Source organism: Scardinius erythrophthalmus (genome assembly GCF_964197995.2).
Source record: "Scardinius erythrophthalmus genome assembly, contig: HAP1_SCAFFOLD_66, whole genome shotgun sequence".
Classification (NCBI taxonomy): Eukaryota; Metazoa; Chordata; class Actinopteri; order Cypriniformes; family Leuciscidae; genus Scardinius; species Scardinius erythrophthalmus.
In genome coordinates this window covers 389,628-415,102 of record NW_028296532.1, presented here as the reverse complement: position 1 = coordinate 415,102, position 25,475 = coordinate 389,628, and the positions used below count along the sequence as shown (strand labels likewise).

General features: G+C 42.5%; 1 protein-coding gene across 1 annotated transcript in view; it reads right to left on the bottom strand.

The window, feature by feature from the left end:
- Positions 1-18,026: 18,026 nt before the first annotated feature.
- The window catches only part of LOC308686262 (neprilysin-like), a gene marked incomplete at both ends in the record, with an annotated part of 55,837 nt that continues 48,388 nt past the window's right edge, over positions 18,027-25,475 (bottom strand). The window contains 2 exons of the mRNA XM_081394633.1: positions 18,027-18,126; positions 18,242-18,318. Of these exons, the coding sequence (XP_081250759.1) occupies positions 18,027-18,126; positions 18,242-18,318 (177 nt within the window). The remainder of the gene's footprint in view (positions 18,127-18,241; positions 18,319-25,475) is intronic.

Below are 25,475 nucleotides of genomic sequence, written 5' to 3'. Positions count from 1 at the left end.
CGAATACAGCCTCAGCTGTATCGGACCACCTGAACGTCATTCTGGAGGAGGTCAAGGCGGTCAGAGGCGTGGCTAGTTGGCTGAAATTGCGAATGAAACACCGGTAAAAATTGGCGAACCCCAGAAACTTCTGTAGGGCCTTATGGGAATCTGGCCAATTGGCCACAGCCTTAACCTTGTCAGGGTCCATACATACTCTCTCAGATGAGATGATGTATCCTAGAAAAGAAACAGACTGTGCATGAAAATCGCATTTCTCCGCCTTGACAAAAAGACCATTCTCTAGCAGCCTCTGAAGCACTCGTCTGACTTGCTGAACGTGTTCCTGGAGAGAAGATGAAAAAATCAATATGTCATCCCGGTAGACATATATGAACTGATCTACCACATCTCTCAACACGTCATTAACGAGTGCCTGGAAAACCGCCGGGGAGTTGGACAGCCCGAAAGGCATGACCAAGTATTCAAAGTGTCCCCTGGGGGTGTTAACCAAAAGAAATGTCTTTTCAAAAGAAATTAATTTTGCTCTGTGGACTTTGATATTACAAGCAAGTTTCATACATCAATCGATTCTGTTAAATGTGTATTATTTTTGTGTATACTCACAATAAAAACAAAGTGTTGTGCTTTTTGCCAAATAAAGAAAAATAAACGTGATGCGAGTTCTGCCTTCTCTCTGTCAGTGAAGACCATTCTGAAACGCGTCCGAAACTGTAACTCAGCGAATACTCAGTCAAACAGGCTGTCATGGGCTATGTTCCATTCAGCTTAAACACTCCCAAGAAACTCCAGGACACAGTTGATTCATTGCCATGAAGTTTACTGGGAATTTTGTGAAACTGCAATACAGTACAATGAGATGTCTATATTATTAATCAAACTCAAATACACAATAACAGTGTAAGTAGCACCACTTAGCTAACATAGCAGTGTAGCCTATATGATAAACACAATCAAGCTAGTAGAAACAACCAGCAGCAATAAACAAACTAATTTAACCGTCTCAATAATCTTACTAACTTAAAAGTAAGCAGTAACCAAATATTACACGATGAGAAATACTTACAGACGTTGCCTTAGCAAAAAGGAAGAAGGAAAAGCGATCGACTCAGAACGACTGATAGAGCTCACACATTCCTGTAGCTGATTACCGCATGGCAATTTTACTTCCTATTTCCCAACATGCACTAGTACTAAGTTACTATGGTTACAAGATAAACAAACCACACTGAACTGCTGAAACAAACACATTTTCAAGCGGCATGACACTTCCCGCTTGGGGTCTTTAAAGAGCCCACATTAATTAACAGAATCAGTCTTTGGAGAGAGAAGCAGAACCACTTCTTTAATGGGCCGAGAAAAAGCCTTTCTGGTTCCATCCTTGACGACTTCTGCTTGAACCTTCCGGACCAATCCATCTTCTCCTGGAAAGGTTTTTGTGATGATGCCCGTAGGCCATTGATTTCTCTTTGCCTGATTGTCTTTCAAGAGAACTATGTCTCCTTCCTGGAGGTTCTGCCTTTTTCCTTGCCATTTGTGCCGAAGCTGCAATGTTTTGAGGTATTCATGTTTCCACCTGTTCCAAAACATGTCTGCTAGGCCCTGAACCCGCTTCCATTCCTCTCTGATGAGATGCGCTTCCTCAAAGCTTCCTGACGGAGGAGGAGGAGCAGATCCTGTCTTGAGAGTCAGGAGCATTGCTGGGGTGAGGATGACAGGCGATTCCGGATCCGATGATACTGGGATGAGCGGTCTAGCATTCATGATTGCAGCTACCTCAGCCATAAGTGTGGTCAGAACTTCATGTGTAAGGTGAGACCTCCTCTGCTCAAGCAGCATGCAGTCCAAAATGCGGCGGGCAATGCCAATCATGCGTTCCCAGGCGCCACCCATATGAGACGCGTGGGGCGGGTTGAATACCCAGGTGCAGCTCTGTGTGTCCAGGTACTCTTCCACACTGTTGAAGCCTGGATTAGTCTTGTCCATCTCCAGCTCACGAGAGGCGCCGACGATGTTAGTTCCGCAGTCAGAGCGAATCTGCTTTGCAGGGCCCCTGACTGCAAAGAACCTCCTCAAGGCATTGATAAAGCTGCTGGTACTCATTGCTTCAATTACCTCGATGTGAACTGCCCTTGAACACATGCATGAGAACATCACTGCCCATCATTTAGAGTTGGAGACTCCTCCTCTTGTGCGGCGTGAGACAATGTCCCATGGTCCAAAGACGTCGACACCTACGTAGGTGAAAGGAGGTGCTACTTGTAGCCGTTCTGCCGGCAGAGCTGCCATCTGCTGATGTTCAGTCTTCCCCCCTCAGCCTTCTACAAACTACACATCTGTGAAGCAGACTGCTGATGCAGCGTTTAGCTCCTACCAGCCAGAACCCTGCCGCTCGAATGGCACCTTCGGTCAGATGTCTTCCTTGGTGTTTCACTGCTTCATGATAGTGAGACACAAGCAGGGTTGCGAGATGATGTCGGCCAGGAATGATGATGGGATGAGCCTCGTCCGTGCTCAGATCTGACTTTCCAATCCGACCTCCCACTCTAAGAAGTTGATCGTGGTCCATGATGGGGTGCAATTTCCACAGGCTGCTGGAAGATGGGATGTTGGATCCTGAGTTGATACACTTAAGTTCCTCTGCATAGCACTCATTCTGGACACTCTTCACAATGCACACTTTGGCCCTTAGCAACTCTTCCTCTGTAGAGCGACAGATGTGCCAGCCCTGACATTCATTCTGGGTGGAGTGGGCAAAGGAACGAGCCACGTGGATGAGGTGCGCTATGGCCGTGAGGAGAGTGCTGAACTTGGAGAAGCGTTCAAAGCGTTGTGGGTGCACCACATCTCTGGTAACGTGTGAGACTTGTCACCACCTGAGGACGCACTTCAGAGTCAGTGTCAGGGTCAATAAGGTTATAAGTCTCTTGAAGCTCAGGTGAATACGAAGATGCATCATGGAGAAAGACTGGTCCTTTGAGCCAAGTTGTGCTGCTAAGCAAAGCTGGTTTCACAGTTCTTGACCCAATGTCAGCTGGGTTGAGGTGCGTTGGGACGTACTTCCACTGACCAGAACAAGGTGATTGATGGATTCGTTGGATCCTGTTGTGTACATAGACATAGAATCTCCTTGTCTGGTTCTGGATGTACCCTAATACGACCTTGCTATCGGTGTAGTAGGTGATGTTGTCGAATGTTGTGTCCATCTCTGTGACTACCATCTCGGCGATCTCGATGGCGAGTACAGCCGCACAGAGCTCAGGTCTCGGGATAGTTAAACCAGGCTGGGTAGCCAACTTTGCCTTCCCGAAGACAAAGCCAATCTCAGTCTGTTCTTCCATGAACCGTGATGGGTGCAAGGAACCCTAGAGGATCGTAGAGGCTGTTCACGGTTGAGAGTACCCCTCTGCGAGTGAATGGCTTCTGATCATCTTTGATTTGAAACATGAAGGTGTCTGTGCGCATGTTCCAGAACAATCCAAGGCTACGTTGAATGGGCAGATCATCAACAAAGAGATCTAGGTTGTTGACGTCCTTGGCGCGATCTTCGGTTGGGAATGCTTCGATGACTGCGAGTCGATTTGAAGCAATTTTGTGCAGCCTGAGGTTAGAAGCTGCAAGCATCTTCTGTGCTCACCCGAGGACGCTGATGGCCTCTTCCTCTGTGCCGAAGAACTTTAAAGCGTCATCAACGTAGAACTCGCGGTCAATGAATCTTCTTGCATCACTGCCATAGTCAGCTTCTGCTTCCTTAGGTGCCCGTCGCAGACCATACACTGCAACGGCAGGCGAGGGACTGTTCCCAAAAAGGTGAACTCGCATTCTGTAGTCCACGATGTCGGAGGTAGGGTCGTTGTTTCTATACCACAGGAAGCGGAGAAAATGACGGTGGTCCTCCTTAACGACAAAGCAGTGAAACATGTGCTCGATGTCGGCGGTGATCGCCACCTGTTCCTTCCTGAACCTCATAAGAACACCTAGCAGGCTATTATTAAGGTCAGGGCCAGTGAGCAAGACATCGTTGAGCGACACTCCTTCGCATGATGCGCTGCTGTCGAAGACCACACGGATCTTATCTGGCTTCCTAGGATGGTACACACCGAACAGGGGCAGGTACCAGCACTCTTGTCCAGGCTGCACTGGCGGGGCAACTTCTGCGTGTGCCTTCTTAAGCATCTTCTCCATAAACTCTAAGAAATCGGCTTTCATCTGTGGTCGTTTTTCCAACGAGCGCCGGAGTGAGACAAGACGGTCGAAAGCCTGTTTCCTGTTGTTAGGCAGCTGCTGTCTTGGCGACCGGAAGGGTAAAGGTGCAACCCAACTTTTGGAGCTGTCCTGATAGCACTCAGCTTCCATTATCTTCAGAAACTCTAGATCCTCCATGGATGGAGCGAGTCTGTGGTCGTCGGGAGTACGAGCGAAGACAGTCTGCCCCAGGCAGTCTCCACTGAGCATCATTAAGCCACGGGTGGAGGTTGGTGCTGGATGATGCTGAGTTTTAGGTACTTGACCAAATACCTCTTTCACTCTGATCTGGTTGTTGCATGGCTGAAGATAACTCGTACGACCGTTCTCTAAGATGGCTGTTTTGTAACTCCTCACTTCAAGTGGTCTGTGGGCACCTCCAAGACACACATCACCGATGACAACCCATTCTAGGTCAAGCCTAGCAGCAAACGGTGAATCTCCCGGGCCACTTATCTGCTCTCGGACCTTGTGTGCCTGTAAGATGTCTCTACCCAGTAAGAGGAGTATTTTGGCGTCCGGATCCAGAGGCGGAATCTTGTCGGCGATGCGCTTCAGGTGGGCGTGATGGTAGGCTGCTTCCGGCGTAGGAATCTCGGAGCGAACGTTAGGGATTTGGTTGCACTCGAGGAGTGCAGGCAGAGGAATGCTCAATTTCTTGTCCACCGGCTCCACAGTGTAACCGCTGGCTCTCCTCCCCGCTGTCTCTGAACGCCCCGCACAGGTCTTGAGAGTATATGAGTAGGAGCTTCCGGAGATCTTAAAAACCTCGAAGAACTCCGACCGCGCCAGGGAGCGATTGCTCTGCTCGTCCAGTATGGCGTACATTCTCTTGGACTCCTCCCTGCATCCATTTGGGAACACGCTGACGAGACAGATCTTAGCACATGCTCTGGCACTCAATCCTTCACCACATACTTGAGTGCACGTCGACTTGACCTCCTGGATGTCTGCTCTGTCCTCCTCGCCGCCGTCCTCTGAAGTGGAAGGGGACGACTTAGATTTCCAGGTAGGTGAGTAGGGGTGGAGCGCTGTCACATGAGCAGTGCTCTCACACTCTGTACATTTTAACTCAGCAGTGCAGTTCTTTGCAAGATGCTCTGTGGAGGAGCAACAGCGAAAGCAGATGTAATGCTCTTTCAAAAGCTGTTTGCGATCGTTTATGCTCTTCTCACGGAAGCCTCTGCATTTCCTCAGAGGGTGGGGCTTTTTATGCAAAGGGCAATATTTATTTGGATCAATTCGTTCCATACTTTCTCTGCACTCGGCCTTAGCAGTTCCTGAGACCTGCGTCTTGTGAACATAAACCGATGTCTTAATGGGCCTCTCCCATTTACTCTTTCTCTCTGCTGGAGCTTGCGTGAAGAGGTTAAAGCTTGGATCAGTGCGAGCCCTTGCCTCCATGGCGATGAAGTTTACAAACACGGAGAAGGGTGGGAAGCTAACGAAATGTTCCTGTTTGTATCTGGTACCAAAGTAAAGCCACTTTTCTTGCATGTTGTATGGGAGTTTCTCAATGATAGGCTTAATTCCTCTGGAGGTATCCAAGTATGACAAGCCTGCAAGGTAGCCGTCTTCCTTGGCAGCTTGTAGCTCTGACAACAGGTCGGCTAGATCCCTGAGTCTCTGTGGATCCTTTGTTGTGACTTTTGGAAAGTTTTCTAGTTTGTTGAACAGAGCCTGCTCGACGGCCTCTGGCGAGCCATATATTTCGTCGAGGCGCCCCCATGCCATGTTCAGTCCAGTCGCTGGATCCTTAATGTTGACTGTTTTTATCCTTCTTACTTGTTCTGCTGACTCTTTTCCCAGATACTTGGTGAGGAGGTCGAGTTCTCCTGCAGCAGACAAGTCTAGATCGGCGATAGCGTTCAGGAACGATGTTTTCCAGGCCCAATAGTTCATTGGCTGGTCATCATATGTGGTGATGCCTGAAGTCACCAGGCGGCTGCGAGCCAGGTATTTGATGAGGTCTCCAGTGGACGTAGAATGGTCATAGCTACCTCCATAAGGCGTCCTGTGAGCAGGCGGGTGCACAGGAGATGAGGAATCCTGCTTGATGTTCTGTTGCGGACGATTCCCACCAAGCTGAGGAGCTGGAGAGGAGTTGAGAGGCTGCTTGAAGCTTTGTTGTGGCAGTGCCCCACTGCTCTGAGGAACTTGGTGTGGCATAATGTCAGCGGAAGCAGCAGCTTGGGTTTTACTTGCATTGAGTGGGTGGAGTGTTGAAGGAATAACATTGGTTGGTTGGTGGTGTGGAGGATGAAGCGTTGGCGAAGCATAGTCACTCCCTCTTCTGACAGATAGACCCCTGCTGCATAGGCTGGCTTGTGTCGACACATAGGCGGCGACAAGCTGGTCTTTGACCGATTGGGGGACTGGGCTGTTAGCCTTACTGCATACTTCAAAGCCCATATCTTGCAAACCAGCCACGAGAGCATTTGCCTCTGCAATGGTAGCATCCTTTTCTTTTTCATCATTTAATGCATCAAGATTAGCTTGAACTCGTGCCTGCTCCACTTTAAGTTCAATTTCCTTTAGCGCATGTACCGCTCTAGCTTGCGCTGCTTCAGCCTTTGCCTTTGCCATAGCGACGGCCATGCTAATCTTCGAGCTGGACGATGTACCAGATGAGCGACTGCTTCTTGAGCGCACAGTCTCAGACTGGTTATCTCCATTTCCTTTTTTATTGTTGCTACGTTGTGACATTGTGACTTGCGTTTTCAATATCAGGAGAAGGAGGCTAGTATGTAGCTGACAGGGAGCTGTAGCGTTAGCCGCTTATCTCTTGGTATCGAGTTGCTCTGTAGGATGGCAATCCTTGTGTCCCTCGTTAGCTGTGATGCCGTCTTTTCACTGTCATGGGCTATGTTCCATTCAGCTTAAACACTCCCAAGAAACTCCAGGACACAGTTGATTCATTTCCATGAAGTTTACTGGGAATTTTGTGAAACTGCAATACAGTACAATGAGATGTCTATATTATTAATCAAGATACAAGATAAACAAACCACACTGAACTGCTGAAACAAACACATTTTCAAGCGGCATGACAAAGGCATACAGACACACAGGCATGAAGCTTGAATTATCTTCTTTTAAATGGGGTAATTTATATAAAAAACAAATATTCTCATCTTGTGAAATCTGTATTAAAAGAGAGCGATTCCAGTCGAGCTAATTAGAGCTCATTCAAATGTAATGTGACACGCCCACAGAGAGCGTGTGCTATTCAAACGCAAATTACTGAGGCAATCCAAGCAAACCTGTGAACGCCCCCATATCAGCTCGAGAAAACACAAGTTTAATCATATCATTGTAGCCTGCGTGTTTACACCATCTGGCAGCGCTGGAGAAATAATAATAATGGAAAATCTACCTCAGAGTGCGGGTACTGCAGGAGAGAGGATCCCAATATGTAGTAAGTTTTTTTTCCTTCTCAAGTTAATCGCGTTTCTGTGAATGAATGAACGGCAGCCGCAGAGATGCGCACTGTTTATCACAGCTCGCAAAAAGACAGTTTAAATTTAAATTGCGTCTCTGTGTGAATGAATGATGATGTTTTAGCAAACTGTATTGCTATACTGAGTTGAGTAAAAATCGACAGAAATATGTTGAAATAAAATGTAGGCTATTTGTATAAGCAACGTATTAAACTGAAAATTAACATTTATATGCCCTAATATTTCATAAAAACAACGTTACAGTCAGGCGTTTCTGTTTGTGAATGAATGTTTCGGTTTTAGCAAACTGTATTGCTATACTGAGTAAAAATCGACTGAAATATGTTGAAATAAAATGTATTTGTATAAGCAACGTATTAAACTGCAAATTAACATTTATATTTCTTATAATAAAAATGAAAGACCTATGTTACAGACATATGAAAGACATCATTTTGTTGATTAATTTTGGATAGATTATACATTTTTACTGTAAAATATCTGCCACCTCAAATAAGCTTTTGTTTGCCAATATTTGCTCATGTTAACCCTCTGAGGTCCGCAAATGCGCGGGTGCGTTTTGCTGGATTTTCTCCACATTGTAGCACTATAAACTTAAATTACTCCATCATTTATGGTCATACAGAAAAAAGAAATATAGAAAAAGAATCTGTGATATTTCTACTTTTGTATGTGTCCACTTACAATCAAATCAAAACATTGTGCTTTTGTAAAATAAAGAAAATAAACAGGGTGTGCGTTCTGCCTCTCCGTCACGGTGAACTCCGTCACTTTTTTTCTTGAGCACGTCTATAAACTGAAACAAAACTCAGCGAATACCTGTCACACATTTATGAGCCATACACCTTTATAAACATTTAAGTGTGTACTTTTAAATGATCGGGTTCAAAACGAAAACAAATATTTTCTGTTTAAGTAATTTGTATAAAACCAACAAGATGTCCAGCTTCTCAAACGCTTGCTCATTAAAGTTAATTTGGCCACGCCCACTCGCGCAAAAGATATTCACATGCAAATCTCCACATGGAACGCGAACGCGCTCGTTACCTCAACAACAAAACACCAAAACACTTCACTTCACTTTTCGTCGAGTTTGAAAGACGCGCCTGAGCTTACATTGGATTTAGGCTACCTCAGAAGAAGAAGAACGCGATTTGAAGACAAGAAAGATTTAAGGTAAGAAATTCTTATATGTTTGTTATTGTTGCATAAATGTCACATTGCAGTTGAACTGTTGCTAGATATATGGGGAATATTATAATATTTAGACCCGTGTTTACTGTTAGGCCTACTGTGTTTGTGGATATCTGGTCAAACGTAGATATGTATATGGTAACCATAATGTTTTATATTTGAGCGCGATCGCGTTTGAATGTATCAGATTTTGCAGCGCGATCGAATGTATCATTTGAAAATTTGAAAAGCAAAACACACCAAACGGCTTCATGTTTTTACTATTATCTCATTTCATATCATCATAACGAATGGAAACATTTGAAGTAACATGATAATCAATATATTTTTCTCTAGCTTGGTTGTTACTGAAATATTTTGGAAGATTTATACTGCTATCTATTGTTATTATTATTTTACCCAGCACTGCGCATAGCCTATGCCTACAAGGCACAACAGACCTGGTGTTCATTATATTATATATTGTTGGAAACATTTGTGTGTGTGTGTGTGTGTGTGTATTTTGTGAATTTTAAAAAGCAATTTTAACCAGAAAAATCTAATATTTATTTCCAAAATCGTGCAGGCCTTTCTCTTGATATCAGTATGTTCACTTTTTTTTCAGGGCCCAGGTGCCACTGAGTCCTGCCGACTTCAACATTCACATGAGTCTCTGGAACATGAACATGGTAAAGTGAAAATCAAACACCTTGGAAATGAAAGGTATGTACAATGTTTTTAGGAATGGCACAAAGGTCTCTGTCTTTCAATAAGTGCTTTTTTGCCATTTGTTGTGTCTATTTGGATTATGTTGTGTAAATAAATCCAAACAATCTAAAAGCCATTCTTTTTTAAATCTCCTCATTTACAGTATTGTGCAAGGTTGCTCAGAATGATAGGGGCCTGATAGCTCCTAATAGGGCCGTTAGGGGAGTGTCTTTGTCTTTCTCAGGTGAGAAAAGCCATACATATTAATGAGCTCTCGCATAAGGCTTATTCACACAAAACACGTCGTAAAATTTTTAAATCAATATATTGTCTTCTCTGAATGAGCAGCTAGTCAGGGTGATTTTCACATAATTTTGCAGCAAATATTCTAGGCTACGTCATACAATTTTCAAAAGTCTTGTGAAGAAATAATCAGTAGGGGTTTCATGGCCTTATTTCAGTGAGATTTTTTTTTGTATTTTCACAAACCACGCATAAATGTCATTATCTCAAAACTACAAACTTTTACATACATGCTGTTGATATATTATTGTAGCAGAGTTTGTGCTGAATACAGTGTAATTAGACTTTAGCCATGAAAATGTCACAAGTAACAGAAATAACCAGAAATGTCAGAGCATGTCAGAACACCTCCAGGGCCCAGAAAACAGCTCAGACCCCAGAGGGTTAAATATAGTATGTTTTGTCAAAAATAAAGTTATCAAATAATCAATCAAATCCTTAACTTTGAAATATGTATGATAAAATGTATACTTTAGTTTTTACAAAGAAAGATTACACTTGAATTGTTGTTGTAATTGTAACCTTTTTAATAAAAAAATATATTTACAAGGTAGATGTAAACAAACTATTAAAAGGTAAATATAAGCCTTTTCTTTAAATAATGTTTTATTAGTGACAAATTTGGGTAGAGGCTAAATATTCCAAAACTGAAAATACAGTATGAGAATTAACTGCACAATTACTAGACATGTTTTCCTTGGATATTATAGGCCAAATTGCAAGCACAATATGTGGAAAAATAAAAAAGAATTGAGATGCTTCCAACTGTTGCTCTTGCATTCTTGTGGCTCAGTGACTCACCTGAATGAATGGCTAATTAAGTATGCAGGCCCCATTGTCTCCTCAGGTGTGAACCACTAAATATGCATGATCGTTGACGCCCACTCCGCATATTGCCTTTCCAAACAGAAAGTGCTTTGCAAAATTCAAATCAATGTATTGTTATGTGAATGGCAGGGTGATTTTCACATCATTTTGAAGAAAAAACACTAGGTGATGACATCCATTAGACAAAAGTCTTATTGGCACATATTTAGAATGTGTTTTATGGCCTTATTTCAGAAACTTTAGTTTTTAGTTTTTTCAATAACCATGCATAAACATTATTCTCTCAAAAATGCAGACATGTACATTCTTGTTGCTCACATATTATGGTAGCCCTGTTTGTGCTAAATAGTGTGTAATTTTTTTTGCCATTAATATGTTTATAAGCAACTGAAAAAAGCACAAATGTCAGGGCATGTCAGAACATCTCAAGGACCCCAAAAACAGCCCAGACCCCAGAGGGTTAAAGGCGGTTTTCCATTCATCCCCCTTCCGAATGCGAACCAAATGATGGGCGTCACGTAAATCCAATTTTGTGAAAACAGATGGTCCCTGCAACCTCTCGAAAGCTGAAGACATCAACGGTAAAGGATAGGTATTATTTACCGTGATGTTGTTCAGCCCTCGGTAATCAATACAAGGTCGCAGGGAACCATCCTTCTTCCCCACAAAAAAGAACCCCGCCCCGGCTGGAGAAGAGGAAGGCCGGATGAACCCCGCTGCCAGAGAATCAGAAATATATTTCTCCATGGCCTCCCTCTCAGGAACAGAAAGAGAGTAAAGTTTGCCTTTAGGTTGAGACTTACCTGGCAGTAAATCTATAGCACAGTCATAGGGACGATGCGGAGGAAGAGAAGCAGCATGGGACTTACTGAACACTTCCTTCAGATCAAGGTACTCCATGGGCACGTTTGATAAATCCACTGCCTTCTCCTGAAACACAGACGGACAAGCAGACATAAGACAGGACGCAAAACAACGTTCACTCCATGCAGAAATGGAGTTCAGGACCCAATCCACTCTAGGGTTGTGTTGTACCAGCCAAGGGTGGCGCAAAACTACAGGTGCTAATGGGGAGTCCATGAGAAGGAATGTGATGACTTCTGTGTGGTTGCCAGACGTAATGAGAGTTATGGGACCTGTGGTAAGGGAAATGTCGGGGAGTTCTTGTCCATTTAGCGCATTCACGGAGATCTGACGGGTGAGTGGTGTGATGGGAAGGTGAAGCTTGTTAGCGAAGTGAATGTCCATGAAGTTCCCTTCGGCCCCAGAGTCCAGTAATGCTTGGCAGGTGTGTGTGTGGTTGGCCCATCTCAGTCTTACCGGAAGGAGAGTGGATGGTGAGGACTTCTCGTTGGAGATCCCACCCAATAGTAGCCTCTTCATTACTACCGGGCTTGCTCTTTTACCGGACAAGAATGTATGAAATGGCCCGTTCCTCCAAAGTAAAGGCATAGTCCTCGGGATCTCCGCCTCTCTCTCTCCTCCCGGGAAAGCCGAGCTCTCCCTACCTGCATGGGCTCGTGATCGACGACGGGACCGACCGTGTCTCCCTCGCTGGTCAATCGGCCTTCAGCGCCTCTGAGTCTGCGGATAGGACGAGTATACCGCTCCATGCGGTTAAGGCGAGCATCCACTCGCAGCACCAGGTCGATTAGTCCGTTAAGACTCTGGGGAAGGTCCAAGATGTATATCTCCTTTTGGACACGGTGGGCCAGCCCATGCAGGAACATGTCCCACTGCGCCTCCTTGTTCCATTTGCACTCTGCCGCCAACGTACGGAACTCGATGGAATAGTCAGCGACCAGACGATCACCTTGTCCGAGATCCGCGAGGAGTCTGGCAGCGTCCTTGCCCGCCACCGCATGGTCGAAGACCCTCCTCATTTCGGCGGCGAGTGCCTGGAACGAGGCGCAGCATTGGTCTTGGTTTTCCCACACCGCTGTCCCCCATAGTGCCGCTCGACCCGTGAGAAGGGTGAGTACAAATGCCACCTTGGATTCCTCTCTCTCAAAGGTCCTGGGCTGTAGGGAGAAGTGCATAGAACACCTGGTAAGAAAGGGTCTGTAAAAATTGGGCTCACCAGCATAGCTCTCAGGAACGGGTAGGCGTGGCTCAGGGCGATTATTTGGCTCCGGTGGTGTGGGGGGAACTGGCGGTGTGGGCAGCACAGTGGGATTTCTCAGGAGTTGGAATTGTTGGGAGAGCTCGGACACCTGCGTCACGAGCGCTTGCACAGCGCACCCCGTGCGGGTGATACTCTCCTGCTGCTGATCCATACGAGAGATACTGTGGTTGATGAACTCAGTCAGTGAAGCGGAACTTGCTGCATCCATAACATTGGTCAGATCGTTCTGTTACGTGAAGTATAAAAGGATGCAAGTTGCAAGTAAAAGATCTCTTTATTGGGAATGACAACAATAAGTCCAACACGCTGCAGACAGCAGGAGAGTGGTGACGCAGGGACTTCGATGGGCAACCCGGAATGGTGAGTGATGATCAGAGTGAAGAATTCCCCGGAGTGATGAGTGATGATCAGAGTGTCGAATTCCCCAGAGTGATGAGCGATGATTAAAGTGTAGAGGCCACAACGAGACCGGAAACAGGAATCAGCACAACACGAAGAACTCAAATTGGGAAAAGAGAACACACAAGGAGAACAGGAACAAGAACGACACGTGGAAGCTCCAACAACAATCTGACAAACACAAAGACGAAAGACAAGGCATTAAATAGGCTGGCTGATGAAATGCAGCTGGCGCTGATGTGATAATCAGGTAATCAGCGGTAGCGCCCACATGAAACAATCAGTACGAACACCACACACATACACACACACACACAAGACAAGAGAGAGACAGTGGATCTAACAACTGTGACTATATATATATATACTGAATAGTAATGAGATTGCATGGTATAGCGAAACTAGAGTAAATGAGCTTGGGACAAGAGAAACCTGAAATGTTTTTGTATGCGTACTAATTATTAGCTTTGCTTGGCATCCAACTTTAAGACCCAATTTCAGAGCCAAGTGAGCTCATAAAAATGCAAGTACAGTAACTACCCATTATTAGGGGTGAAATGGTAGTTAGAATCATTAAATAGTTGTTGTTTTTTCAACAAGGGAAATTATGTGTTACAGTCGTTAAATGATCTGCTGCGGTAAAGACAGTATTATGCATATTTCAAAAAAAATGGTGGTCATGTTAATCCCCATGCAATCACAAGATGGTACAATTATACTGAGCTAAACTATCCAACTATAGCAAATTGAAAAACAGCAAACAAATTGGACAGCAAACTTATCCTGTTTCAAGACTGAAAACTAAAGTTTTAGAAGTTTTATTTGATTTACAAAAAATAAGTGTGTCCCAAAGCATAGTATGTTGAAAAAGAGTATGCCTGAAGTCCCCGGATGGTCTACTATTTCCTGTCGATTTTCGAATTGTGGATCCATGCACACTCTTAAGGCTAATATTGCCCACAACCCATTGCGCTTTGGAGGAGGAACTACAAACACGAGTAAAAAGTGTTAAAAAAACTACAAAACATGGCGGATATGCGCGACTGAAAATGAGAGGTTTAGATAAAGGTTTGAGTGACTAATCAAAGTTTAACCTGATAAAAAAAAAAATGTCCATGTTATATTTCATCTGCAAATCTTGCAATGTGGACTTTCATAAACATCCGTTTGACCATTGACTTTTAAATGCATCATTATGCATTAATCTGAGGAGAGTTCTCTGCATGAAAGACCTGCGACTGCAGATCAACGTGCAACTGCATTTCTCTCCGATATGGTAGGAAATGAAATGAAATGAAATGTGGAAGATTTTAACTGTGACAAGATGATTGACAGGCCAGTTTACTGTGACAGGATGCGACAGAAAGCAACCGTTAAAGACACAATTGTATGACGTGATAGTATGTTTCAAAGCTTGTGTACTCATGATACTTTGCTACACACTTAAAAGTATCTACTTTTTCTTCGCAACAAAAAAGTACATACTTTTAGGGTGTAGTATAAGTAGGCGAATTGAGACGCAACTACTGACGTAGATTTGTGGGGGCGTGTTTGAATGAAGCGGTTTAGGAAGGCGTGGCTGAGCCTTAACTTTTATAAAGAATTTCTCTTTAGGTTTGACACTTTGAGTTTTGTAACTCTGCAGATCTTATACTTGCACTAACAGCTACATAACACACTAAAGAAAAAGGAAAACAAGAAATCGCATCATATGACCACTTTAACTCAAAATAAGCCAGAATTTTCTTTGTAAAAACCAATACAGAAAAATAAATAAAAAATAAACAAACTTCTTATTTGTCAGTATTTGGTTTTTATTTTATGCATGTGTGTGGGGGTCAGGTGTTGCCATGGTCGTAAGCAGCCAATGGTCCCCAAGAAGAAAACAGATTAATAAACATACTGAATGTTTTAATTAAAATCAGAAAGCAGAGAGATTTGTGGGAGGGTTCAGTACAGTGTTATAGAAAAAAAAAAAATATTGGCTTTGAAGACAATGGAAGTCAATGGAAAGTCATAATGATAAAACAAACACACACACACAAAAAAAAAAAACAAAAAAAACAATAACATTGTGTGTCAGAACCAAACATCACTACACTTTGAAGAGTGATATGCAGGAGGGAGTGAAGAGGGCACCGCAGGCCTGCAGTTCAAGTTTCAGCCCTCATTGCAACTAGTCACCAGTGAGCCAACAAATCTGTTTTTAATCTGGTGGGTGGCAGCATGAGGTATATTTGACTCATCTGCAAAGAGGCAGTAAAGATAGTGGACAGGACCTACGTGACTAATATGATAAAGTAAAGAGCGGAAAATCCCTATGGTGATGCTTTACAATGGTCAGAAGATTTGTGAGTGGCCACTGCAAAGGCGCACGTGGGAGCAAATACCCCAACGGACTCTGACTCAATGCAGTGTAAAGGCATTGCATGGGGAAAAATAACAGTGTTTCTTTTCACTGGGCCGCTAATATTATGCATTACAGTCTCCCAGGGCTTGTTTGCCTGCCAAAGAAAATGTCAGAGAGGTTGTCTGTTTTTGAGGCCTGTTTTTGTTCCCCATTCAATGCTTTCATCAAAGAAACAGAGACCCTGAGAGAACAAAATACATAACAAATAAATGTTTACATTAATTTATTAATAAAACATTTCTCTTGTGTAGATGCTTATTAAAAAGTATCTGAATACAGGCATCTGAGGTATATTTGTCTGTGGAGTGGTTTAGATGGATTTTGGTGATCAGTTTTTTTTTATCAGTAAGGGGGGAGCAGTGTGCAGATTTAAAATGTCAAACAATACTTAGAGGAAAGACCATCTGGGAACAAATGGACAGAAAATAACCAAAATGTAAAGAATAAAAACATTAGCACACAGCACAGAGGAACTTTCGGACAAAATTCCACCTCTGAGCTTCTTGTTTTTAAACCTTCAGTAAAAAAAAAATAATTTATCTTGTACAGCTGATGTAAAATACAGTTACTATATCTGATCACTAACAATATTACACATATAATCTTCTACATTTCAAAAAATCTGAAAGAAAAAAGACTATTTAACAGTTTGTCTAATTTCTTTTGAGGATGTATTGGATATGTTGGGAACAACATTTCAGAAGCAATTATATTAGATATATTGAATATTTTTAGATTAAAAATCAAAGGCTCGGAGTAAGGGTGTGTGTAAAAAATCTTTGGCATAAATGTACTGTGTGCATGGATTGGTCTCAGTATGACTCATTTAGCTTTCTACATCATATGAAAATATTGATGGATGGTGAAAACAATAGAATTAAACACATTTTAAGGCTTTAATTCAATGATGCTTGACAGACTAGATATTATTTGCCACATGCACACCCATTCATACAAACAAATGTCAAGGTCAGCACAATGATAGAAAAAAAACAACACAAACACACATCAATCACATTCAAACAATGTAAGCAGACACCTTTGCATTGTAATGTTTCTATCCGTCTTGTCATGTTTCGGATTTTCAGATTAAACATTCAGTGTCTGATTTACTGTAAATGTATTTCTATGGAAAATGTATTCATTGACACATATTACAATTTAATCTACATATTTTAATTTACAATGTGCTGTGTACTAATTAGATAATTTGCTGTTCAAATAAAGGAATACAGAGTTTAACAATTTTCTAATTCTCTGAAATATCTAATAAATCTCATTGGACTATACATAATATTCTTGGTATAATTGGGTAGTTTTATACTCAGATACTTATACTTTTACTCAGATTGACCAGTGGCAGTATAAGCAGTGGATGTGTACTAGTATTGCTACAAATATGTATATACATCATGCTACTGTTATCTCCAATTCACAGTTTTACTTGATATTAAAGGCACACTATGTAATTTTTCGCCACTAGGTCGTTTATTCAAAACAAAGGCATAGCTTGAACCATGGGAGTTGTTGTCTTCACCTCTACAGCTGGTGGAGAATATGACAGGACTCGGGCAGAAATCATATTCATGGATGACCGGTAATGTATTAAAGATTTATTAACGTTACAAAAGCTGTTGGAGCGGAACAAGGCCGCTGGAGCGATTGCTAATGAGAGACAAGCACAACACACAGCTAGATAGCAGTGGAGCTTTTATTATGCTGCAGACGCCGGTTCCGCTTCTTCCGGTCATGTGTATATGGGGTAATGCAGCGCTGTTTTATCATATTAGATACATTTGAGAGTGTTGAAAGTTGTTATAATGCTACTCTGTGCGTTCGCTCGGTGGCTACTATATGAGACACTTGTTGCACTCGCGCTAAATCAAGAAAACGAGATTTAAACAAAAAGACTAACTGTGTTGAGGTATAACAATGATTGGTTTCTGTTGATTTAATGTATCCAAACAGTTGCTCACCGGCCTAATAAAACATTGTTCTAGTGGTTTTGGATATTTTGATCCAAAAATCTTACATAGTATGCCCTTAACAATGTGATACTTTTGTACAGTATTTATTTATAATCTTCGCTTTAGATTTGACATAGTATATAAAACAGTATGAGCCATGGATTGAGTAAGGATCTCACAAACTGTAATAAAATATTGGCTGTTGCTTGTAGGAGTGTACTGAGACAGCTCCCTCTCTCCATATAAAGCTAAATTACACTGGTGGAGTTGAGCGTAGTGGCCATAGCTTACAGAATTGAGAACATTTCTCAGCATCTGCCATAGTGGTCTAAGAGTCAGCAGAGAGGTGAGAGGGTCTACGGACCACAGGCCCTCAATATAACCCTCATCTTCTGTTCCTCGGGTAATCACCACACACGGCAAATCTTTTCAGGCACCATGTAGTCGTTTTTCTGGCACTGGAAGGCTTTGGCAAACTCTGGGAAGTTCTGTAATGACCCAAGAACTCTGCACAAAAAGAAAAGACAAAGTAGAGATTACCAGCACAATCTAACATGGCTGTAACAGTCTGAATGTATAAAGGCAGAAATGCATCACTGTCAGTGAAAGAAAGTTAATGTACCTGAACTTCCCTGGACTGTGGACATCAGTTTTGATGGAGTTGACAGCATGCTCGGGTCTATGTGTTCCACACCAAACCTTGAATGAAAATACAAATGTTCAAGAAGCTTCATTGAGGCATTCATCTGTCCTATGCAGAAGTTCAATACATTCAATATTGGCATAATACAATTTTAAACAAAAAGAAACATGTACATTAAAAGCAGATATGTGACCCTGGATCACAAAACAAGTTGCACGAGTATATTTGTGGCAATAGCCAACAATACATTGTATGGGTCAAAATTATCGATTTTTCTTTTATGCAAAAAATCATTAGGATATTAAGTAAAGATCAAGTTCCATGAAGATATTTTGTACATTTCCTACTGTAAATATATAAAACATTTATTTTTGTGAGTGAATGCAGCACAATCGCAAACACAAATGGACAACTTTAAAGGCGATTTTCTCAATGTTTCGATTTTTTTGCATCTTCTGATTCCAGATTTTCAAATAGTTGTATCTCGAGCAAATATTGTCATATCCTAACAAACCATACAAAAATGAAAAGCTTATTTAGTCAGCTTTCAGATTATGTATAAGTCTCAATTAAAAAAAAAAAGACCCATGTGACTGGTTTTGTGGTCCAGGGTCACATATGTAAAGATTAAAACTTTAGAATTCTACTGCTAAAACGGTTATGTATTTGAGATGTCATTTAATTTTTATTTGGCATTATATGTTGTCATGGCAATGCAGTTGTAAAATTTTATTACACTTTGTACAAAAATTACTTACTATTAAAAATTACTAATCATTTCTGTGTAGTCACACATTTTGTTCACATCTTTGTGGTTAACAGAGAAATTTAACGTTTATGAACTAGCCCCATTAACTTGTAAGTCCCTCACTGGCTATGTTTACATGCACAAATTTTGTTTCAATTGGACTGAAATCATTCCATTTGATGAATCTGAATGTAGTGTTTATATGAATGCTAAACAAGTGATCGGGTTGATGTGCACGTTTATATGTCACACAAGCTTCAAATCAGAGTAGATTTTTTGACATGCGCACACTGCACAAATATACAGTTCCCTATCAGTCGCTCATGTTCAACGTTACGTTGACGTGACGACGTAATTGGGATCACTTCAGGGAGCACTATCATCTTCGAGTATCTACAGAACGAGCCAATGAACGTTGGTGTGCGTGAATCGCGTCGAGCGCCGCCCCACTCTTTGTCTTTCACTTCGGAGCTGAGTTTCCTGTTGGTCTTCTGAAATACAGACTCCAATTGCGTTGAAGAATCCCTCTTCTCCTTCTTCTGTTCCAGTGTTGATGTGACGGCGCGAACAGCGAGTGGCCGCGAGCTCAAAGCTCAAACAACTGCTGTTATAACAGCATTAAGAGTATTGTGCTGGTTCGGTGGGCATTTACCTGAAATTGTAGTAGTACACAGCGAATATGACTATGGCAGCATTGAAATCAACACTCGCATACCTCAAGGGAGGTGCCTATGCCCCGATCTAGTGCCTATTCTGGACCTCAGAATAGGCCTACTTTGGTGCTTAGTCAGGGTGAGGATTGGAGGACAGGAGACTGAGGGCTTCGGAAGTGCATGAGGAGCTCACTAGGACGTGGAGGGCGCCGTATAATGCCAGAAGCCGTCCTAGTGGCTCTTCCCTCCTTACCACCCTCGATGGCGGAGCAGCTAAGGGGTATGTGGATGTCCCACCAGTGGAGCGTGCTGTTGCGAAGCAGCTGTGTCCAGCATCCGCTTCCTCTTGGCGGGGTAACCCACGCCTCCCGTCCAAGGCATGTAAGTTTGCGTCCGGTCTTACTGCGAAGACTTACAGAGCCTGTGGACAGGCTGCTTCCACCCTCCATGCCATGGCACTTCTGGACATGCACAAGAGTGGTTCTGACCCTCCTCCTCTGGGAGCTCTGTGCGGCAACTGACCTTGCCCTCCGGGCGACAAAAGAGACTGCATGTTCCGTCGGTCAGGCGATGTCCACCTTGGTGGTCCAGGAGCACCATCTTTGGCTCAACCTGGCAGATATGAGGGACACCGATAAATATCGGTTCCTGGATGCCCCTCTTTCCCAGGTTGGGTTATTTGGCGATGCGGTCGATAGCTTTGCCCAGCAGTTCTCGGCCACCCAGAAGCAGACGGAGGCCATCCGGCACATCCTGTCCCGGCGGACTGCTGCTGCTCCCACCTCCTGTGGCGTCCTCCGCTCCCGCCAAGCCACCACAACAGCCATCACCCAGGCCTCAGCATGGAGCAAGCCACAGGAAGTCGGCCCCGCCTGTCCAGGCCGCTACCAAACCAGGAGGCAAGTGGGGGTGCAAACGACACAAAATTGCATCATCGTCCACCTTAAGTAAGGCAGATCAATAATATTGTTGAATATTAAATGTCCCCAACTAAGCAAGTCAAAAGCCAAGGCAACAGTGGCAAGGAACCAAAATTCCATCAAGTGACAGAATGGAGAAAAAAAACCTTGGGAGAACCCAGGCTCAGTCGGGGGCCAGACCTCCTCTGGCCAACGAGCGAACAGTGTATGATTATGATTCAGGCAACATTACAGGTCAGAAGTCAGATTATTATCCATTTCCATCTGGTTGGAAGTCGGAGTCATCACGCCGGTATGGAGACGAGTTTGTTGAGGATCAGTGCTGATGGCTGTCGTGTCGATGAGGCCTTCACAGGGCTGATGAGGCTGGCACTTCAGGGATGCGTCGTGGATGGGGTCCAGGTGCAGGTCCACCATCTGATCTGGATCCGGCCGGGATCCGGCTGACTTCAGTAAACCTCGGAATAAACAAAGACTAACATTAGCGTAGATGCCATTTTTTCTTATGATGTAATGAGTACATCAGGTGTTATGGAAAGTGTCCCCGGTTCCGGCTGACCTAATCTATGCAGCCTAATAATCATTTAACTGATTTGAATAATAGAAATGTAATGTTCTATGTGAATGCCAGGTAAAATAGATGTGTTTTTAGTCTATATTTAAACTGACAGAGTGTGTCTGCTTCCCAGGACAATGTTAGGAAGACTGATCCAAAATTTAGGTGCTAAATAGGAGAAAATCGACCAGCAGTCGATTTTGATATTCTAGGTATTATCAACTAGCCAGAATTTTGAGATCGCAGTAGACATGAAGGACTATAATGCGTTAAGAGCTCGCTCAAGTACAGGGGAGCTAAACTACTTAGTGCTTTGTAAGTAGTCAGCAAAAATTTAAAATGTATACAATGTTTAATAGGGAGCCAATGCAGTGTTGACAGAACGGGGCTAATATGGTCATACTTCCTGGTTCTAGTAAGAAATCTAGCTGCTGCATTTTGGACCAACTGAACTTTGTTTATTATGCGTGCAGGGCAACCACCCAGTAGAGCATTACAATAATCTTGAAAGCTCGGTATCAAAGAGCACACCCAGGTTCATCCAGGGCAGCCATCAATTGTTAGACAGTATTCTGGGTTAATACGTGCAGAGGTTTTTTGCCCAATAATTAGAAACTCTGTTTTTTTCAGAATTAAGTAGTAGGAAATTACTAGTCATTCAAATTTTTATATCAGCTGTGGAATAACAAATTTAAGAATCTATTTCAGATATGCTTCCTTACATAACATCACGGTGAAGAATATTGTATTTAGCTTTTAAGGTTAAGATGATGATAACACACGAATGATTCTGCTCAGCAAAGTTGCAATTCCTGTTTTCTCTTTGTTGTCTTTAATGGCTCTTGGAGTCCCAGTTTCACTCAGACTGATGGGATTAGTGTCTATGCAATTTGAATGATAGTGTTATGCTGATTGGGCCTGTTTCTCTTGATTGGACAGAATTGTTGAGCAGCCAGATAACCTGCCTAAACGGTTTTCACTTGATAGAATCAAATCACTGAAAGATTCATCCCTACATTTGCATGTTTGGATTTGTCTCCACCCCCAAAAGTCCCTCCTCCTTGTAAATGTATAAAAAAACTATACTGTATAGAACTCAGTTAGACGGTTGGACGAACTGCAGCAACGCACAGCGAAATTCTCAATAAAAGAATAACTTTTGTTTGAACGTGGTCTCTGCTTTGACGAAGGAAAAGTTTCCAACAGTTTTATCAGCTATGCATTCCGTTAATTTTGTGAATTGGTGCGTTTCGTCTTGGCACGAAGAAATATACAGCTGAGTATCATCAGCATAACAGTGAAAGCTAATTTGATATCTCCCAAGGGTAGCATGTACAGAGTGAACAGCAACGGTCCTAGTACTGAGCCTTGTAGTACTCCATATTGAACTTTTGATTCATATGACATCTCTTCATTTACTGCTACAAACTGATAACGATCAGATAAGTATGATTTAAACCATGCTAGTGCAATTCCGAATTCCGAACCCCGCCCACAACATTTTTTGGTCGGGAAGTTCGGTCTGGACTCGATCCGTTGAGGAGTAATTATGCTCGGCTCCCAGAAGGCCGAGCCAATCAAATTGCCAGGGCGGGCTTTAATCGATGATGGACAGATGATCTGCGGTTACGTCATCATGTATAGATTCCGCCATCGCGTCTGTTATAGAAGATATCCACAGCGCATTCATTTTAAAAGAGGAACAGAGAGCCGCGACATTTTGTTGGTTGAAAATATGAATGAAGAACATGCGTCATTTACTCCGTTGCTCTGATTGGTTGTAGGTCTATCCAATTGAGTGCAGAGTCTTTTTTTTTTCCCTGGTTCGGTTGAGACGCCCTATAATCAAAGCCCTATGAAGCAGTATCAGACTCACATTCTGACTAGAATATGAGTATGACGAAGTCAGGCTAGCAATTCCACTAATGCCAACATAATTTTCGAGTCTATTCAAAAGAATGTTGTGGTAGATGGTATCAAATGCAGCACTAAGATCCAGTAACACTAATAGAGAGATAAAACCACGATCGGATGATAAGAGCAAATCATTTGTTACTCTAATGAGAGCAGTCTCAGTACTATGATATGGTCTAAATCCTGACTGGAAATTTCTTTCTAAAAAGGAACATAGTTGTGAGGATACTGCCTTTTCTATTTATTTATACAGAAAAGGTAAATTCGAGATTGGCCTGTAATTGACTAATTCTGTAGTTTCTGACTAGTTTCTGTAGTCTTTTTTTTAACAAGTGGTTTAATCATAGCCAGCTTAAAAGTTTTTGGTACATATCCTAGTGACAAAGATGAATTAATGATATTAAGATGAGGATCTATGACCTCTGGAAGCATCTCTTTCAATAGCTTAGTCGGTATAGGGTCTAACATACATGTTGTCGATTCAGGTGATTTAACGAGTTTAGACAATTCTTCCTCTCCTATAGCAATGAATGAATTAAATTTTTCCTCAGGGAGACTACAATGCACTGTCTGATGCGATACTGTAGTAGACGGTTGCATAGTTATAATTTTCTCTCTAATATTATAAATCTTGCAAGTAAAGAAGTTCATAAAGTGTTCACTGCTGTGCTGTTTAGAAACGTCCTGTGTTCTGCCTCAACCATATAGGGAGCATGTTTTGAAAATTGCTCATGAGCATGTGCTCTCGGGCCATTTGGGTGTCACAAAGACTTTGACGTGTCTCGCTACTTTTACTGGCCTGGGTTAAAATCTGCCATGTCTAACTTCTGCCGCTTGTGCCCTGCTTGCCAGTTAGCTGGTAAGCCGAACCAGAAGCTTCCCATTGCTCCTTTACACCCCATACCTGTTATGCGAGAACCATTTGAATGCTTGTTGATCGACTGTGTAGGTCCGCTACCCAATTCAAAATCGGGACACAAGTACATCCTAACCATTATGTGTACAGCGACACGCTTTCCCAATGCAATCCCCCTGCGCTCTATCAAGGCTCCTGTAATTATCCAAGAACTGATCAAGTTCTGTACCACCTTTGGTTTGCCTAGAGTCTTGCAAACTGATCAGGGCACAAATTTTACATCCAGTTTGTTCACTCAGACATTAGCTCAGCTTGACAGAAAGAGCAGAAAGAGCAGAAAGAGAATTCGGATGAGAATAGAAATAAAATTAAAATAAAGTAAAATAAAAAAAAACATACGCACAGAACACAACACACTTAACAAACACTGGCAGCAAACTCCTATTGACTGTAGAATATTCAAAGAAGCTCTTTAAGGGCAGAGGCTATATTCATCAGGTGTTCACAGTGGTTGTCTTTGCCTTATTGATCGTTGCCGTTGTACACTCAAGGCAAACTATGTAATGAAACGAGACTATCCAAAAGTGCTTCAAGTTTGTATCTGGGGTTATCCACTGCTGTAAAATTGCTTTTTTTGCAGCTGTGAACCCTGCCATCAACACTTTTTTGTCACGTAAAGAAAATTGGTACTTTGAATCATCATTCAATAATAGTAAACAGGGGTCCAAATCCAAATGTAGACCTGTAAGATCATGTTACATAACAATCACATACTTCCAGAATAGTTGAATCACTGGACAGTCCCAAAACATATGTAGAAATGTACCAGTGGCGTCAGCATTACAGAAACTGCAGTATGGATTGGGTATAAGTTTCATGCGGTATCGCTTGTAAGGTGTGTAGCAGAAACGATGGATAGTCTTAAAATGAATAAGTACATGACTAATATTTTTAGAAGTAAGGCCAAGGTTTGACCACACTGTTTCCCAGTCTGGGTGGAATCCTAACCAAGAAAGTTCCAAATCCCATGTTGATAGTATCTTTAAAGGCTTATGAACACTACTGAGTAAAGAATTATAGATTACTGTGACCGCCCCTCTAGGATCTTTGACAGGATCAATCCAGCTAAACATTGGGTGGTCAGTCAAAACAGAATTCCATGGCACGCCATAAGCTTTCATAGCAGATCGCAACCTCAAGTACAAGAAAAAATAAAAGCCAGGTAGGCTGTATTCTGCTTGGATATCCTGGAATGTGCGCAAACCAGTTTAGTACAACAAGAGTTTTTAAATGGAGTTGTGAATGTGATAGAGCTTTTGAAGCAGCAAAAGATCTCTTATGTAATGCTCCTGTGCTGGCTGCACCTAACTTTGAACTATCTTTTTAAATTGCTAGTGGATGCCAGCGCTTCTGGTGCTGGCGCTGTGCTGATCCAGGACAAGTTCTTGAAACATCAGAAATCATATAGCACCACTGAAAAGGAAGCCAACATCAAGGGCACTGATAACATTGTGGCTGATGCCCTTTCCAGAACTGGGGAGATGGAGTTTTAGGGGGTGTGTAGAC